This window comes from Spermophilus citellus, assembly GCF_964194105.1.
Source record: "Spermophilus citellus genome assembly, chromosome: 2".
In the NCBI taxonomy this organism is placed as follows: Eukaryota; Metazoa; Chordata; class Mammalia; order Rodentia; family Sciuridae; genus Spermophilus; species Spermophilus citellus.
The window spans coordinates 11,899,055-11,916,743 of NC_138183.1; the positions used below are offsets into that span (position 1 = coordinate 11,899,055).

The 17,689-nt window shown below is 44.1% G+C and overlaps 2 protein-coding genes across 13 annotated transcripts in view; one reads left to right on the forward strand and one right to left on the reverse strand.

The window, feature by feature from the left end:
- STRBP (spermatid perinuclear RNA binding protein) overlaps positions 1-17,689 on the forward strand; it is an 87,378-nt gene that overhangs the window by 68,840 nt on the left and 849 nt on the right. For 3 of the 4 annotated variants that reach the window (XR_014019567.1, XR_014019568.1, XR_014019569.1), the window contains one exon: positions 1,363-4,095. The exons of the other annotated variant lie outside the window; for it this stretch is intronic. The gene's annotated coding sequence lies outside the window, so the exon portion shown is untranslated. Of the gene's footprint in view, positions 1-1,362; positions 4,096-17,689 lie in introns of those variants that run through there. 4 annotated transcript variants of the gene reach the window in all.
- The window catches only part of RABGAP1 (RAB GTPase activating protein 1), a 172,764-nt gene continuing 157,990 nt past the window's right edge, over positions 2,916-17,689 (reverse strand). For all 9 annotated transcript variants that reach the window (XM_081273284.1, XM_081273287.1, XM_081273286.1 and 6 more), the window contains 7 exons: positions 16,736-16,828; positions 16,221-16,331; positions 8,866-8,970; positions 8,014-8,097; positions 7,380-7,451; positions 5,613-5,810; positions 2,916-4,575 (listed from right to left, as the gene is read on the reverse strand). In XM_081273284.1, coding sequence (XP_081129410.1) covers positions 4,453-4,575; positions 5,613-5,810; positions 7,380-7,451; positions 8,014-8,097; positions 8,866-8,970; positions 16,221-16,331; positions 16,736-16,828 — 786 coding nt within the window. In that variant the 3' untranslated portion in view covers positions 2,916-4,452. The remainder of the gene's footprint in view (positions 4,576-5,612; positions 5,811-7,379; positions 7,452-8,013; positions 8,098-8,865; positions 8,971-16,220; positions 16,332-16,735; positions 16,829-17,689) is intronic.

Here is a 17,689-nt window from a genome sequence, read left to right on the forward strand (position 1 = left end):
AGGGGGGCCTGGAGAATAGGAGGGGGCAGGCTTGTTTTTCTTGGTCTTGAACCCCAGAAGAGAAGGTCGCAGTCCTACATGGCAGGGGAAACAGGACCCCCAGGTTGTGTGGCTACAAGCAGACCTTCACTTTGAAATTTGGCAGTGATATCCTAATAATTGTCACAGCGACTGTGGGGAGGGAGTACATGATGAGTCAAGAGCGCCACAGCAGCTTAGCAACCTGAGAAAGGCAGAGCCTGCTGCACAGAAGGGAAGAGATGTATCTAAGGTCATGAATGTGTGGTGCAGAGCTGTGTCCATGTGGTCATCTTGAACCAGCTGTCCTGCTGGAGTTAACACCTCAACCTGTGTGGCCTGGGCCCTATGAGCCCCAGCTTCCTCATCTTTAAAATGGGAGAAGGGTGGGGAGCTTAGTGCTCAGGCTTGTTCTTCAAGCAAGCACCTTAGTCATTACTCAGCGTGGCTCCAAGCTTCATGTTTGTCTGCTCCATCTCCTACCACCTGCCCCTAACCCCATGAGTCCAAGAGTAGTCCCAACGTCAGCATCACACACAAATCTCTGGAGCAGCGAAGTGACTCTCCTAAGCCACTAGGGGCCCAAATTACCTACCATACCCCTTTGGCAGAGGCTCTTGCTTTCGCAACTGTTGAATCAATTCAGAACCAGGAATGCTGTAGACCTACCTTGAGCCCTCATGGATCTCCTTTCCTTCTCCCACTGCTCACCCACTGCCACTAGGGTTTGAAATTTTGACACACACACACACACACACACACACACACACACACACACACACACATATATATGGACTGCTTCACAAATTTGGGTGTCATTCTTGTGCAGGGGCCCTGCTGACATTCTCTATATCATTGCAATTTTAGTATATGTGCTGCTGAAGGGGGCACCTGACTTCTTCCCCCAGAGTTACTGACAGTGCCCTGCATCAGCTCAGCTTGCAACAGGGGCTGCTGGATGCAGCTTGGCCTGTGTCATATTCTCACCACCTCTCAGAGCAGCCTAAACTGTGCCCAGTGTCAAAAGCAGAGCAGGAATTCCCAGAACTGCCCTTCCTCCTGCCACAGGTCTCTGGCCACTTGCTGCCCTTGGCCACTTAGTTCATAGCCAGGCTCCTCCATAGTATCTGTGTGTGTGCCTGGCTCTGCCTCCTCCCTCCCCATTCCTCGCTTCCACTGTGGTAGCCGCTGGCAACCTCCCCAGATCTAATGGTCCTGTAATGAGCTGCCCTCACTCCAAGACAGTGCCTACTCCTTTCCTTCCCTTGAGTTTCCACTCCTGGGCCTGTGTAGCCCATGCTTAACCTGTGTCTTATCTGTAGTCTCTTCTGTTCTCCTGCCTAGAGGTTACAAATTAAAGGAATGACTCTGTGTGGAGTGACTGCTCCCAGCCCCCAACATCTGGTAACACCTGGGGTTGTTTCCGGGCTGTGGCATCCTGTGATGCTGGGCAGGGGCCTGTGATGCTGCTCAGCGCTGCCGCACAAGCTGACCTTTACCACTGTGCTGGAGTTCAGAAACCCTGGGCCACAGATTCCAAACATCTCCATCCTGCACGTCCCAAGGGATCTCCAAATCCATGCACTTAAAAGCTACATTTATCTTCCTGGTGTGTTTTTTCCACTCACCAAGTTTCCCTGACTCCATTCTCTGTCATCCCTGCCCAAAGTAACTTTTCCCAATTTTCTCCCTAAAGCATTGATGAGGAACATCCCTATGAGAGTTGGTGTAAAACTCTCCAGGGTTCCCTTCCAACTTCTGGTGTGTCCTCAAATTACCCAGTTCCATTTCATCACTGTCTCTTCCAAGACAGACAGCTGTTCCAAATTCCATCTTCTTGCCCCTTTATCCAGCAAATCACCTAGTGCAAAATGCTGTGGTACGATCATCTTGTCTGCCCTGCAAATGTACTTTCAGTGGTCTCACAGGGTTCTGTACCTCTGGAAGTACTTACCATTTGGCATTGCCATTATTAATCTCTCTCCTGTCTTAACCAGGGCCCCGTCCTGAAAGGGGGACACTCATCTGAGTTATGGAATCCTTTCTTGGGGCCAGGGGAGAGCTGCAGGGATCAGGATTTCTACTATACTCCTCAACATGGGACCTTTGGAACTGGAAAAGCATGGAGCAGGCTGGCCAGCAATAGACCCCAGAAATATTCCCTCTAGCCTGTGAGCATTCAAAGGACCCCAGCTGTGAAACTGGCCTGGCCTCTATAAGAACACCTGCATGGGCTCCCTTTCTTTCTGAAGGCATAAAGCCGTGGTCTCTGGATTTGGATCTGTTTCCATTCAAAGGCTAGGTGTTAGGGGGGCAGATATTGGAGAGCAGCTCAAACGGGGAGGGAGACCGAAGCAGGTATGCTGAAGGACCACAGTGAGGAGAAAGCCATGCTACCAGTTTCCCTAAGACCTGGCAGAGCACATCTGGGCCCTGGTTACACTTAACTACTTACTGCTCTCTGGCTGTTGCCCTGTCATTCCCTCTCCCCTCACCACACAGTAAGAGATGCTTTTGTGTTTTCAGGCCTAACTCCACCCTTCCTTTCCTCTCTCCTGTAAGACCCTCCCTGGACCTCAAGGACTCCTAGGTTTCCATCTGTTTCAGTCACCGAAGTACTGCACTCCACAGCAACTGTAGGGATTCCCCCCTCTGCTGTGTCTTCTCCCCCGTGCAGCCTGGCATACCTCAGGTACATGCCTGTTGGTGGGCAGAAGGTGCTGCCTGATGCTCACACAAGACAGTGCAGTCTTGTCCTCTCTTGACTGACTCCTGTGCTGTGTGGGATGAGGAAGGGAAGAGGAACATGTAAAGAGAAAACTGGATTTTACAAAGAAATGCTGTTTGTACCAAAATATTTAATGAATATGCTGTTAAAATAAAACCAACAAAAGAAATAGTAATACAATTTTACTGGTTTATATTTCAGTTCGTAAAGTTGACACACAAACTACCTACCCTAGCACAATGTCCACACACCTAGGATTAGATGGGCTTACAGCTGTTTTGATAACTGAATAAGAAAGACACAGAAAGCAGCAGAGGGGATGGTCGTTGGTGTTGGTGGTGGTGGTGGGGGGTGTTGCCACTTGTTATCTCCCTTCTCAGAAGACCTCAGCAAGCGTTAGTACAGCCAACAGGAAGAGAGATACAGAACAGCAGCCCAGTGTCTCTATATACAACCAGTGCCTCCTGTCACCAGCCACCTCTGCACTGAATGCCAAGAAGAGGACAATCATTTTGCAGACAGCCTGTCAGCATTTCACTATATAAATTAAAAGTTTTTTGTCTTTTGCTTTTTAATAAAAAAGGTGCTAAAACCTCCATCATAGCTTTGAAATGAGAACCTGCAGCCCATCTGGACAATGAAGTCTGTGCCCAGCCACACATTCCAGGAGGGCTCAGAAGCCGAGTCAGGAGGGACTAGGCCAGGAGGGTGGAGACCTCAAGGCCTGTGCACGCTCACATTTACATAAATACAGTGCAGTCCTCACTTGTACAACCTGTTGTGCAAACACACTAGGAATCTTGGAAGTGAGGGCCCTTTTCACAGTTCCCACGGTGGCAGGGAGGAGAGCAGGGCCCAACAAAACTCAAGTAAAAGTAAGTGCCAAGTAACCATGTCAGTAAGTTGAGCAGATCAGCAGTCCTAGTCTGGGATTTAAACACTGTCAGCTGGGTACATTGGGGAAGATATTTATATATATATATGTACACATGACACATTAAGCAAAATAAGATTTGTCCACATTATGATTAATCCAGCTTTGCAAGTCACATCATCCACCCAGCCTTGTGAAATCATTTTGGCAGCTAATGCTAAAAACAGGAACTACGAGAATTGCATAGAATTTATCAGAAACGTGAATAATGCTAAACCAAAAACCTGTCTCTCATATAGTTTAGTAAAACTAGGTGGCTTCGGCTATAACTAGGAAACCCTCCTGTTAAAAACAAAGTGCTTCTCATGTCTACCTGGGGACCACCTGCTGGCACAGACGGATAAGAATTATTTTAATTTTTGATCCCTGCTCCCCCGCCCCCATGTATATAATGCATATTAAAAAAAATTGGTTTTTTAAAAAAAATCAACACACTGAAGGATCCCCAAATGCTGATAATGTAAATTCAGCCTTTAGGCTGGGTGAGGTGTTGACCTACACGGAAGGGCCTGGGAGGTCACACTGAGGAGTGAGTTCTGGTGTGTCCGGAGCATCAGCTAAGTTGGCAGGCCTGCTGGTATCAGCAGTTAGGAGAGCCTTACCCAGAGCTGCCTGCTCAGGAGCCCTGGTCCAATGACCTACCAACGTGCGTGAACAGATTTGAATTAGGTACATTCTGGTCCTGGGACATGTCACAGAATCACACATCTGGCCAAAGAAGGCAACAAAAGGTGGCATGTTTTCTGAAGGTGTTTGGAGGCAGCCCGGGCTCTCAGCAAGTCTCTTTCCCTTGAACACCGGTTGCCGTCTTTATGGAGCTCAGGGTTCGGTTAAACCAGGTCTTCTTAGCTGCCTGTACCTCATTGAGAGCAAGGCCTAAGTGGTGCTCCAAGTCCTGTAGGAGGAAAGATGAGTATGAGGATCTCAGCTTTGGTGTCAATGACATTGCCTCCCCAGAACTGAGCCAGGTAAAAGTTAAGTCTGGAAACTTCCCCTGCTTCAAGCTGGCAGAGGAAGGTCTGTAATAGCTAGAGATTGGGGAGCTTTCCTAGTTAGACCTCTGTCTCTTGGGATTTGTTACCCAGGGTACTTTACCACTGAGTTACATCCTCAGTTTTTTTATTTATCTGTGATGGATTCTTGCTAACTTGCTGAGGCTGGCCTCAAACTTGCAATCCTTCTACCTCAGCCTCCTGAGATGCTGGGATTTCAGGAATGAGCCATTGTGCCTGGCTAAACCTTCATTTCTTGTCTGGTGTATTTAATAAAACCAATGGTCTGTTAATTGAATGTCTCCTCCTTCTATCCACAAAGCAGACAGCTCATGCTCTAGCTTTTGATTATACCATTAATTTCCAACTAAAACTTTTAAAGTTCAATTGAGATGCTTCATACCCTGGGCCCACATCTTCTCTCCCAGTCTTAGCACCCACCTCCATCCCCTCCTCCTACATGGAAGGTCTCCCATAAGACTGTCTCCTCACTGGGCAGTCCTCTCCTTCCTCTGGCTGTGGAACAAGCCACTCCTGACCTCCTGCCTTGGTGCTCGTGCTTCATTTGCTGCAGCTGCATGCCCTGGCCATTCTCTGACCACAGCCCACACACTGACTGCTGTCTTGGGGATGCCTTTCCTGATTGTCCTGGGCAGTTCCATGAGCCAAGACTTAGCTCTGCAATCCCAGACCTAGAACAGGAGAACAGGCCTGGCAAAGAGCAGGTGTCCAGGGACAATATACAGTGGGAGCGCAACTGCTGCAGCTCCGGACCTGAACTGCACTGAGATACTGACCACTGGCATTCTTCCAGGAGGATTATGATGAAAAGTTTGAAAATGATGAAAAAGAACCTACGCTATAAATGTCATTTCTGGGGCTTTTCATCCCCTTCAGGGAATCTGACCCACAGCGTGCATCTGAGTGCCAATGACATTACCTGGATCTTGCACTCAGCTTCCACCAACTGGAGCTTGGTTTGTGCCAGTTCCAGTTCCATCTCTCTTAGCTGGTTCTTGAGGGTCTCCTTCTCTTCATCTGTGTCCTCATCTAACATCTCCTTGGTTGAGCTGATGCCCTTCACACGTCCTTCTTTGTTGAAAAATTCCCGGCAGCGCTCACAGTCATCCACCTTTTGCTGTAAGTGAAGTCAGAGATAAAGAGGCAAAGAAGAGAAACCAGCCCTTGGGGACGCTGTAAGCACCTCCCCTGGGGGCAGGAGATCCACGAAAGGGCATCTCTGTTGAGAACGTAGCTTCTGACACCTGGCTTTCTTTGGAAACTGGCAGACAACCCACTGGGAAAGCTAGCCCGGTAGTGTACACTGAAAGAAAACAAATATTCTTGTCTTGACCCAGCAGTCACATTTCCGGGGACCCAGCTAAGAAAAGGAAGCAATGACTAGATAAGATTTACCTACAAGATTTCACTGCAGAACTAGGGATAGGGAAAGGGGGGAGGGCTCCAACCATCCAAGAACTGGGATAATGAAATATACTGTGCTATGTTTGTTCATGGAAGAACACGGTTGCTAAAAGGTTTGAGAAAGACTTCCTAATATGGGAAAATGGCTAAATGCTAGTTCAAAGAAATAGGTCACAGAAATATATATATAAAATATGGTCACCAATAATATCCCATGTCATCAAAATAAGGTGCCACTGACTAATAAACATTATTTTATGTTCCTCTGAAGAAAATATTTTGTCAAGTAAGCCACAAAAAGCTAGCCATCATAAAAAAGCTCAATTTTAGCAATGATAATGTGAAATAAATACACGTTAGAAGTTATGAAATTTTACATGTTATAGGAAACAGAATAAAGACTGAAAAAAATATACACCAAAGTGCTCGTAATGACTACATTAGGGGGTGGGAGTATAGCACAGGGGTGGGGTACATATTTATTAGCACTGTGCAAGTTCCTAGGTTCAATCTCCAGTATATATACAAAAAGACTCTCATTGGTGGGTAATAGCATTATAAGGGTTTTTCAACATATTTGCTCTCATTTCCCTAATTTTCTGGAAGTGCATTATTAAAGTTTTAGAATCAGAATATAAATGGTATTTTAAAAACAGACGCTTTTGGTTAAACAATACTTAACAATGCAGGCTGATGCCACCTTGCTCTGCATGTCATGGTGATTTTTGCAAACATGGCTACGGGCACGAAACTTTACTGTCCATTGAGTTGTACATGTTAGTACAGCATCTTTATCACTCACCTTGTTAAATCTGACAAGAACTCTAACACAGATATAGCTTAAAGAAAGTATCAAGTGATAAAATCTCCCTATCCTGGCAATAAAATATTAAAAAATTAAAGTCTTCCTGATAATTTACATCTGCTACAGCAGAAAGGAGGGGAGGATTTCCACAGAAACTGGTGGAGGAATAGGGTTAGTTAGCACATGATCCTGACCTCTGCACCCTGCCCACTGTCTTCCCAATGACATTTGGAAATCCTGGGGCACTTGTAGTTTGAGACATAGAGCCAGACTCCCTGGGTTCCATCTATCCTCCCTTCCAGAGAAACAGGCAAAATATCAGTTGATAAACACCGAGCCAGGCTGTGACAGGGACTGCGTCTACTCCTCAGCTTCTCACACTTAGTAGTTCAATGCGCCTCATAAAACCTGCCGTGCTGAATAAAGCTATAAAATGAACTAGGTTGTGTACAGTTTCTTTGGTAAAGGAAGTCTTACCCGAATTTTCTCAATTTCCACTTTATTAGCGGTCTGCTGCTTCTCCAGTCTTTCACTCAACTGAGAACAGATCTGAAGAAACAAAGAGAAAACAGTAATCTTTGGAGCAATGCAGTCATGTATAGTTTGGCCTTGGTGTACACTGTACATTGGGCAGTTGGAATATGCCAAATGGAACTAACACAGCACTGAACAGGCTGTATCAGGAGGGGTGTGAAGTTGAAAGACTAGCAGAAGCTTCTCCAGCTGTGCCCCCTTTGCATCACCAGGGCTTGCAGGAATCTGCAGATGTACTCAACAGTCAGTGGTTTTGGAACATTTGCAGACATGAAATCCTGGCATAGGAAGGAGCAAGCTTAATGCAGTGATGGTTCAAAACTCAACCAGAGAGAACTGGTTTCCAACTGCAAGTAAAACTAAGTCCATAATCTTACTCTGAAATGCCCCGAAACATACAGTGGTTTTAATTTATTAAGTACCTACTATATGATGGGCACCATGCCAGGTATTCTACGAGTCTATTTCTCTGAATCCTCATAACAGCACTTTGAGACAGGGATTATTTTTCTTATTTTACAATTGACATTAAGGGGAGAGCAAGGGGAGGGTACACAGCCAAGGTATAGGGACCCACCTGCTTGTAGTCACCGATGATAGAACTGTTTTTTTTAATCTCAGATTCTGCCTTGTCAAGTTCCCGACGGCACATTTCCTTTAACTGAACACATAAGAAGACAAAAATGGATGTTTTAAGAGAAATAACTAACTGCTTAGTGCTAGGCCTTCCAAAAAGTACCTCGATCAACTCAGGAAGGGCTTGAATTCCCACACCTTCTTTCTCTGTCCTTAATCCATTGTTCTTGTTGTTGGGAGAGGGACAAACTTCCCAAAATGCCAAACCCCACTTACAACTGGGGCTTTTGCTGAAGTCCTTCCTGCTGGTACTACTCCCCAAGCTGAGTGTCACCTTAGCTTAGGAGGAGCACAAACCAAACACAGAAACAAGCTAATGCAAAGGCTGCAGCTCTCCTAGCACCTTGCTGTTAACTCAGAGAGCCTTTGTCACATTCAGCCCAGTCAGTCCCACCTGCCATGGGCAGGGTATACCACCCCTGAGGATTGTGGGGAGAAAGGGCCGGGGCTAGCTCCAAGGTACATGGCACCCACAGCTCATCCAGTGACTACGGCTATGTGTCCTAGTAACTGGTACCCTGAGGGAGACCTCAGATGACAAGGTACAGAAAAGCCAGACATTTCCTCTTCTGTGACACTCCTGTGCTGATGCACAGGAATTTTTCTGAACCCAACAAAGGACAGGCTTTGGCCCACTGTCACCTCCTCAACTGTAAGAACCATTATACTTCACAGACTAAATATAAAAGCCCTTTGGAGAGAACCTAAAGTCAGCTATCTCCAGGTTCTCCTGAACTCCCACCTCTCCAGCAGGGCAGGCACGGAGCAGCATGGCAGGCAAAGCTTCCCTCACCTGAGCAGACTCCTCTTCCAACCGTCTCTTCTCTTCTTCTGCATCAATCAACTTCTGTTTAGTCATCAGTAGCTCCTTATTCAGTGCATCAGCCTTTTCTTCCGCCTGTGATATTTAAGATGTGCTGTCACAATAGAGAACTAAGCACTGAAGAGGGCTTAAATTACTGAGCACAATCCCATTTTAAGACAGGGAAACCGATCCACATAGAGGAAACCACATGCCCACTGTCATAGTGAGCCTCAGCTCATGTACAATGGTGGGCCAGCCTCCCACGGGGAGTGCATATGGGCCAGGAGTGCAGCTTTGGGTAGCAAACAGGCTGGCTCAACTGCCACTGTTCACTGACGAAGTGCCAGACACGCCACGGAGAACTCTAAACTTCGGGTTCTCTGAGAGACAAAGCATTAAAAGTATTCAGCATAGTGCCTAGAATAAGTGAACTCCAATAAAAGGTCCCTGTCATCTTTTTCTTTTTCTGGTACTGGGGATTGAATCCAGGGTCACTTAACCATTGAGCCACATCCCACCATTCTCAGCACTTTTTATTTTTAATTTTGAGGCAGGGTCTTGCTAAGTTGCCGAGGCTGGCTTTGAACTTGTAATCTTCCCACCCCAGCCCCCTGAGCCACACTGGCATCATTTAAAAATTTTTTTGTGGTACATGGGTTTAAACCCAGGGATGCTTTACCATTAAGCCAATCTCCAGCCCTTCTTATTTGAAAAATTTTGAGACAGGGTCTAAGTTGCTTAGGGTCTCACTAAGTTGCCCAGGCTGGCCTCAGACCTGCAATCTTCCTGCCTCAGCCTCCCCAAAATTGCTGGGATTATAGGTATGTGCCACAGTGCCTGGCTGTCATTGTTTTGAACAATAATAATACACTCTGGTTTTCTTCTTCCAAACTGTCTGTATTTCCTGTGCTTCATCCAGTAAGTTCTGCATTTTGCTGTTAAGGTCACCCCATACAGGAGGTTGCCTCTTTCCTGGCACTTTCTTTTTTCTTACTTTCAATGACCACATTTCACCCCAGTCCTTTTTTCTAATACATGCAAACATCTGGTGGGCATCCATTGAAAAATCATATCCCTGTGTCTGATGTCTGAGCTCCTGACACTGGTCCCTCCCAGGAAAACCGAAGAATGACCCCCTAAACCATGCTAGAACAAGGTCAAGATCTAGATGAGAGCGTCTTTGCTCCCCAGGCTTCCTCAAACGTGAACAGATTTCCAGAAAACTGGGACCTTAGATGAGGAACTGAGAATTAGTATGACATGCAATTCAAAAGTCCACTATGTCTGGCAAACTTGACAGGAACATAATTAAATGGGATACCAGAGTTAAGAGCTGCCCTTTCTGGGGATAGCTTGCCATCTCCTTCTCTAGCTCAAGCCCAATGCACAATCAAAGGGGGAAATGAAGAGACTCAAGCAGCAGGGGAAACAACTAGTAAGTAGAATGAAGACTAATTAAAGATTTTTATTCCATTTTAATCAAAGGAACCTATAATTTCTGCTTTAGACTCAGTTAACATCTCATGCACCACGGTGGAGCACCTGGACTGTGCACTGAGGTTTTCTCCTGTGTCACCACTGCCAGAGACGATGATCACTACTGGGACTCTGGGAGGGGCAGAAGCACCAGGTGAACTGGGTCTTCTAACTCAGGAGTGCCCACCCTGAAGAAGAAAGGTGAGGAGGTTCCGCTAGGTTCTCAGGGCCCACCTGGCACAGCTCCTGCCTCCAATTCACCAGACTCTGGGCCCAGCATCTGTCCCAGCACTCCCAGAGCTGCCTCTCAGCACTGTGCCATTTGGAAGGTGCACAGAAGTTACTGATCTAACCAGCATCTTCTGATAGCACCACACTCATGAGCAAATGAGAACATCTGGGTCATAAACACAGATCCAGACTTCTAGTCTAGGATTAATAGGGATCAGATTTATCCTCCCATCGTCAATAGGAAACTGGGCAAAATATATGAAGCAACTATTTTCAGATGCTGAAAACAATAAATGCAGAACTGTGGTTCTTAGGAGAAAAAACCGAAATGTGTGTACTACTCCCACTCTGGCTTCTGCCTGGGTTCCAAGCAGAGTGTAAGGGCCTCAGAAGGTCAGCACACTGTTAGGGGGATGGCTGAGGTGGCTTGGAGTTGTGAAGCAGAGCTCTGGAGAAGAGAAAATCATGCAACAGTACAGAAAACTGTAGAAAATCCAAAATTTTGTAAACACATAAGTAAAGCAAAAAGAGAGGAAAAAAAGCAAGTAGGACAAACAGAAAACAAATTCCTATACACAAAAACTCATTTCAAATATAAAGACAAAGATGTTAAAAATATAAGGATGGAAAAAGATATATAGTGCAATGCCACAGAAGTTAGAGCGGTTGTGTACCTGCCAGATACAGTAGGTTTCAGAACGGTGAGTATTACCAGAGACAAAGAGGGTCCTAATGATACAAGAGTCACTACATGGAGAAGGCATAGCAATCTAAAATTTACATTGAAGTTCAAATGATGTGAAATGAAACCCCACATAATTGAAAGGAGAAACAGATAAATGCATAAATAGTGAAAGGGGACTTTCCACACTGCTCTCTCAGTCAGTAACAAGACACGTGGGGAGAAAAATCATTGAATCTACAGAAGGCTTAAATGTAGTCTTCAACCATCTTGCCTGACTGACACAGAGCAGCTGACCCACAGCAACAGGACCCACTCTCCACATGCAGAGTGGTGAGCCATGGGACTGCGTTCAAATGGAGCATGTCCTCTGACAACCAGAGAACTAAATTAGAAAATAAACACACATTATTTCACTTGTCTAGGTCAAAGACAAAAATCACAAGAACTAAATGAAAATAAAAATACAACACACAATGCAGTGAATATGGAGGGAAACTGTGCTTACATGGAGATAACTAACTTTTGAGTGCTTACTTCAGAAAAGAAAGGTTCTTTTGTGAAGAAGAAATGGAATTTTCAACCTTCCTCTTTGAGAAGCTAGATAAAATGTAAATTAACCTAACAAAAATAGAAGGAAAAAATAAAAAGCAGAAATCAATAACAAACACTAGGGCTGGGGATGTGGCTCAAGCGGTAGCGCGCTCGCCTGACATGCGTGCGGCCCGGGTTCGATCCTCAGCACCACATACCAACAAAGATGTTGTGTCCGCCGAGAACTAAAAATAAATATTAAAAAAATTCTCTCTCTCTCTCTCTCTCCCTCTATCACTCTCTCTTTAAAAAAAAAAAAACACTAGAGAAAAACCAATGAAACTAAAAGCTGACTTTTGAAAAGATCGATCCAATTGATAAAACTTCTAGTTAGATTCAGGAAAAAAAAACATAAGTTACCCAATATCAGGAATAAAAGAGGGACATTGCTTCAGACTCTACAAATACTCAAAGAAGGAAATAAAAAGTTTATATCACTGTACTTGACAACTAAGATGAAATGGATAAATTACTTGAAAGACAAACCATAAAAATGAGCACTGAAGAACCAGAAAATCAGGGTAGCTTTATTATCCAAAAAGAAATTGAATTCACAGTTAGGTTTCTATAAAGCCAATTCCAGGCCCACATGACTTCAATAGGGAACTAAAGATTTAATCAAAGAACAATCCTTTGTAGAGTCCTTAAGAAAACAGGAAGGAACACTTCAAGCCTAGTTCATTCTATGAGAGCAAAACCAGACAAAAACATTACAGAAAATTCCAAACACTCCTGATGCACATAACACTGATAAAAATTAAAATGTTTAATAAAAAAAGTAGAAACTCCAACTGGGCTTATCCTATGGTGGTTTACACTTTAATTTACTTTACCATATTAATAAAATTAAGGAGAAAAACTAAGCAACAAGTACTTCTACAGATGCAGGAAAAGCATCTGACAAAGTTCATCATTCATCATGACAAAAACTCTCAGCAAAGAGGAACACAGGAGAACTTTCTCAGCCTGCTCTGTGCAAACCCATCGCCAACATCTGGAAGAAGGCAATGACATCTACTTTCTCGATGCAACAGTGCTCTGAAGATCCCAGTAAGGGCAGTGAGGCAAGAATAGCTGGAAAGGAAGTGAAACTGTCTTTATTTGGTGATGACATGATTGTGTTGGGGGAAAACCTAAGTGGTGGGGGGAAGAAGCACTACTAGATTAAGAAGTGATTTCAGCAAGATCAAAAATCAGTTGTAGGGCTGGGATGTGGCTCAGTGGTAGAGTGCTTACCTCACACGTGTGAGGCACTGGGTTCAATTCTCAGCACCGCAAATAAATAAGTGAATAAAATAAAGGTCCATCAACAACTAGAAAAATTAAAAAAAAAATCAGTTGTACTGGCTGGGCACTATAGCACATGCCTGTAATCCCAGCTGCTGAGCAGGCTGAGGAAGGAGGATCACGAGTTCAAAGCCAGACTCGGCAAAAGTAAGGCACTACTCAACTCAGTGAGTCCCTGTCCCAAAATAAAATACAAAATAGGGCTGGGATGTGACTCAGTGGTCAAGTGCCCTATGTTCAACCCCTGGTACCTGCCCCCTGAAAAGAAAAAATCAGCTGTACTTCTACAGATTAGCAACAATTGGAAAATGTAATTAAGAAAATACCACCACTGATAATAGATTAAATCAGGTTTAAGTCTTACAAAACTGACAACTAAAAAGCACTGCTATGAAAAACTGAAAAACACCTTATTCAGTGAAAATTACAACATGCTCATGAATTGGATGGCTCAATCATTGTTCAAATGTCAATTCTCAGAAAAACTGATTCATAGATCCAATGAAATCCCACTAAAAATCTCAGATGGCTTTTATTTCTAGAAACTGACAAGTTAATTCTAATCTCTATATAGAAACACCAAGTGACTTTCAAAAACATCAAGGTTGGAGGACTCACAGGACCCAATTTTAACATTTATTATAAAGCCACAGAGTGGTACTGGCATAAGGACAGCCATACAGATCAATGAAGCAGAAAAGAGAATTAAGAAGTAAATCGGCACACAGCATCAACTGATCTTTGATAAAGGGGTCAAGGTAACTTAATGGACAAAGTTGAGCAACGTGTTCAAGGTCACAGAACTAGTAAGCAGGTGGACTCCTGAGTTGGTTTCCTTTGCTCTCACGTCATTCTGTTTTAAGGCAGAGGAAGAACCACACCAGGGGGGACTGGGACACAGTCCTGTCAACCCTCTGCCTGGGACCTTCTGTAGATTCCCTCTCAATTCTTTCAGCACCAGGGTCAGTTCTAGCCATCATTCCCACTGCACAGGGGAGAAATCTTGACTGAAGTTACTTAGGGATTAAAGGGCTGACGTGGAATCTCTCCACAACTGCTGTGTGAAGAACAGCAAAAGTGACAGGTGATGAATAACAAAAGTGATATAAAATCAACTGAAATACACAGAGGCTTCTGGAGATTGTGTAAGCCTTGCTATCACTTTTTTCTGGGATGCAGGAAGGGGAGAGTTGAAAGGAATGAAGTTCTTTTGAAAACCTGAGACCCTGAAGTCAAAAGAAAGGTGAGTGGACCCACAATTCTCACTGTGGTGACAGGAAGAACTGAGCTGATTTTTGGTGATGGTTCCAAACAATCAAGAGAGATGACTAACTTAGAAAGGAATGTCTCCTGACCCTGTAGATGCTGGAGGAGGCTGCTGGGCCTGCTGAGGACTGGGAGCTCTAGGTTTCAATCTGAGGGCTCTGCCTCTGACTAGGTGGGTGACTGTGTGTAAGATATTTAATTCATTTTTGCCTCAGCTTCCTGATCAGTAAAACAGGCATCAGGATACCCCTTCTACAATCTGGGCTGTTTGAGGATTAAGCAAGAAGGTGTATATAAAGCACTCAGTGAAAGGCCTAGCACTTGTCAATGTGTCAGAATCATTAGTCATCGCTCCTTTCTCCTACTTATTATAGGGACAGGTGGTATCACAGGAAGAGGCCCGGCATTCCAATTAGATGGGTCTGAGTTAGACTCAGCTCTGCTTCTTTCTGGGTGCTTCAAGTATCAAGCTTTATGACTTAACAAAAAATTCCCATCCATCAATGGAGCCAATGTTACTATCCTTAAAAGGCTGAGGCAAGGAGAGGAGGTATCAGAGTTTAGTGAAGTATTTATAAATGGTGCCTGGCAGCACAGATCCTCACTAAAAGGGAACATCTATTATTATTGTTCATTTCTGATGTCAGGTATATGACTTAGTTCTTTTGACTACTTTATCAGCATAAAGACACCTTGAAAAAGGTTTCACACTGTTCAGGGTCAGGTTTCAAGTGTTATTACTAGTGTCATCTACACTCTAATACATAAGATTTCATATACTTTTGGTGGATGTCAAGAACTTCCTGAAGTTCATGGACTCTACAGAGTCAACATATAGAAAGTGAAACCCCAGTAAACACTCAGCAGCCTGAACCTATCCCTATCCCTAAGAAACCAACAAGCAGAACAGTAATTCTAGGAGCCTGGTAAGGAAATCAAAGGTAGAAGCCAACAGACTACAGCCCAAGGTCAAATCAAGTCCATTGCCTATTTTTTAAATACAATTAATTAATTAATTAATTTTTTAGTGTGGTGCTGTGGATCAAGCCCAGTGCCTCATGCCAGGAGAGTGCTCTATCACTGAGCCACTTCACTGGTCCCTATCACGTATTTCTGTAAATAAACTTTTACTAGAAAAGAGCCATGTTGATTCATTTCCATCTTGTTTGTGGCTGCTTTTACACTGATGTCATAATTCTTAGTAGCAACAGAGACCATATGGTCCACAAAACCTTAAATACTTACAATCTATCCCTTTCTAGAAAAAGTTTTGCTAAGCCTGAACTAAGCCATGAATGAGAACCTGTGCTTTATCCAAGGGAAGCTTGCAATATAAGAAAATAGAAAAGCACCCTGCCAGGAAAAACCATCATCTCAAATTTTTCAGGTTAGGAGAAGCAAAGGAGAAGAGAACAGGGGCAGGGTGTAAACTACTGATTACACATTGTTCAGGCACTGAACTGTATTCCAATCAGCAATGGTTATTCAATTGGTACAAAATACACCAGATAACAAAATCATTTCTTGTCTTGGGGTTGGGGGAAGTTATGTGGATAGCCTCAGAATCAGTCAAAAGGTCTCTTAATCCCATGATGCCTAGGAGCTGTGTACAGGAAGAGAGGAATATGGTGAGGAGGCTTAGGGGACAACCAGGATACCTTGGGGAAGGAGTGACGCACAATCAACAAGCAAGCTGTTATCAGAAGCTCTGCAGGTAACTGGAGATTAAGCAATGAACTGCAAGGATTCCAGTCACTGAAGAGAAGTATCTCTGTGTGATCTTTCCCTTCAGACCTGTCACACTTACATTATCCAGGTCCTTCCGCAGAGCAATCTTGCTAGTCACCAGCTCATGAGCCAGGTCATCGTTTTCCTGTTCCAACCTCATGTTAGCTTCTTGTAGCCGCCTATTCTCCCGCTGAAGGGCAGAGAGAAACCAGTGACAGACACAACAAAACCAAACGGAAACCACAATTTCTCAGAGCTAAACCTCAAAATGAATTTCTGAGTCCTATGGAAATAATAAAGAGATGTGCCTGGTCCTAATGTGTCTCCAAATAAATCTCCTATTTTCTATCTCCACAAATTAATACTTAACAGATTCCAGTGACCTTGTCAAGCAGCTATTTCTTATTAACTCTGATGAAAGGCCACTGAATTGCAACAAACTAGGCAGTTGGTTTAGAGCAAAACAGATCTTGCTTTCTCATTTGCAAACTCAAACTGCAACTTGAGTTCAGAAACAGTGGAACTGAATTTTAAAAAGTATCTGACATGAAAAGTCAAAAGTTCTTACGTCATCTAGCTCATAAGCAAACAAACCTCAAATCGCTCAATGGGGTCTTCTCGTTGGGCCTGCTGTTCTCTCATGTTGTGATATTCTTTTTCATATTTTTTCAGCTTCTTCTGACCAATCTGTAGAATAAACCATAGCACAAATTAAGAAGAATCAGAACATGGTGATGTTTCAGTACCTGTGATGAAGACTAACTCTCCACTCAACCTGGGTGACTCCAGATACTACAGAAGTGGTGTTTCCCATTTTGGATATCATCACAGCAGGAAAAGTGAAACCCAGTAAACGCCCAAACTGTAACAAGAATTCAACTTTGCAGCCCAGAACCCTGTTGGGGATATTTGGTTCCTAAGGTCTTCGCTGACAAGTATTCAAATAAACACTGTACAGATGGCCCCTTCAGAGTTCTGGGTTCTAGTTGCCTCTAGTAATAATAATAATAATAAACTACCATTTTATTTAGTACATACAAACAGCGTTGCTAAATTCTATAACAAGGAGTTAAAGAATTATCCTCATATATAGGCAGGTAATTGAGCCATATGGAAGTTATACAACTTGACCAAGGTCACTCAACAAGGGAGTGGCAGATCTGGAATTTGAGGCCAGGATGTTGAACTCCATTTGAAGTCTAAGCTGCAGCCCCTTCATTCTTCTTCCACTTGTCCATCCCTTTTCCTGTCTACCAGCTCCTTCTGTGCTACTTCCAAAGAGGCACAATACCCTTTGACTTTAAGCACATCAACCTGTGGGCCACTGCACTGAGAAGCCCTTTCCCCCAACCAACTCTTGTCCTCTTTCTCTCAAGCCTTTTCTTACCAACCACAGGCTTGTATCTTCCACTCCACAGCTTCACAACCTCCTTACCTACCGTCTGTCAATCAGGCTTCTGCTGAGTGCTCAGGAGAAAGGCAGTTCTTTCTCACTCTATCCTAGTGGTCCTACCGCTCCCCTGCTCGAACTTTGCAACTCCTGGATTT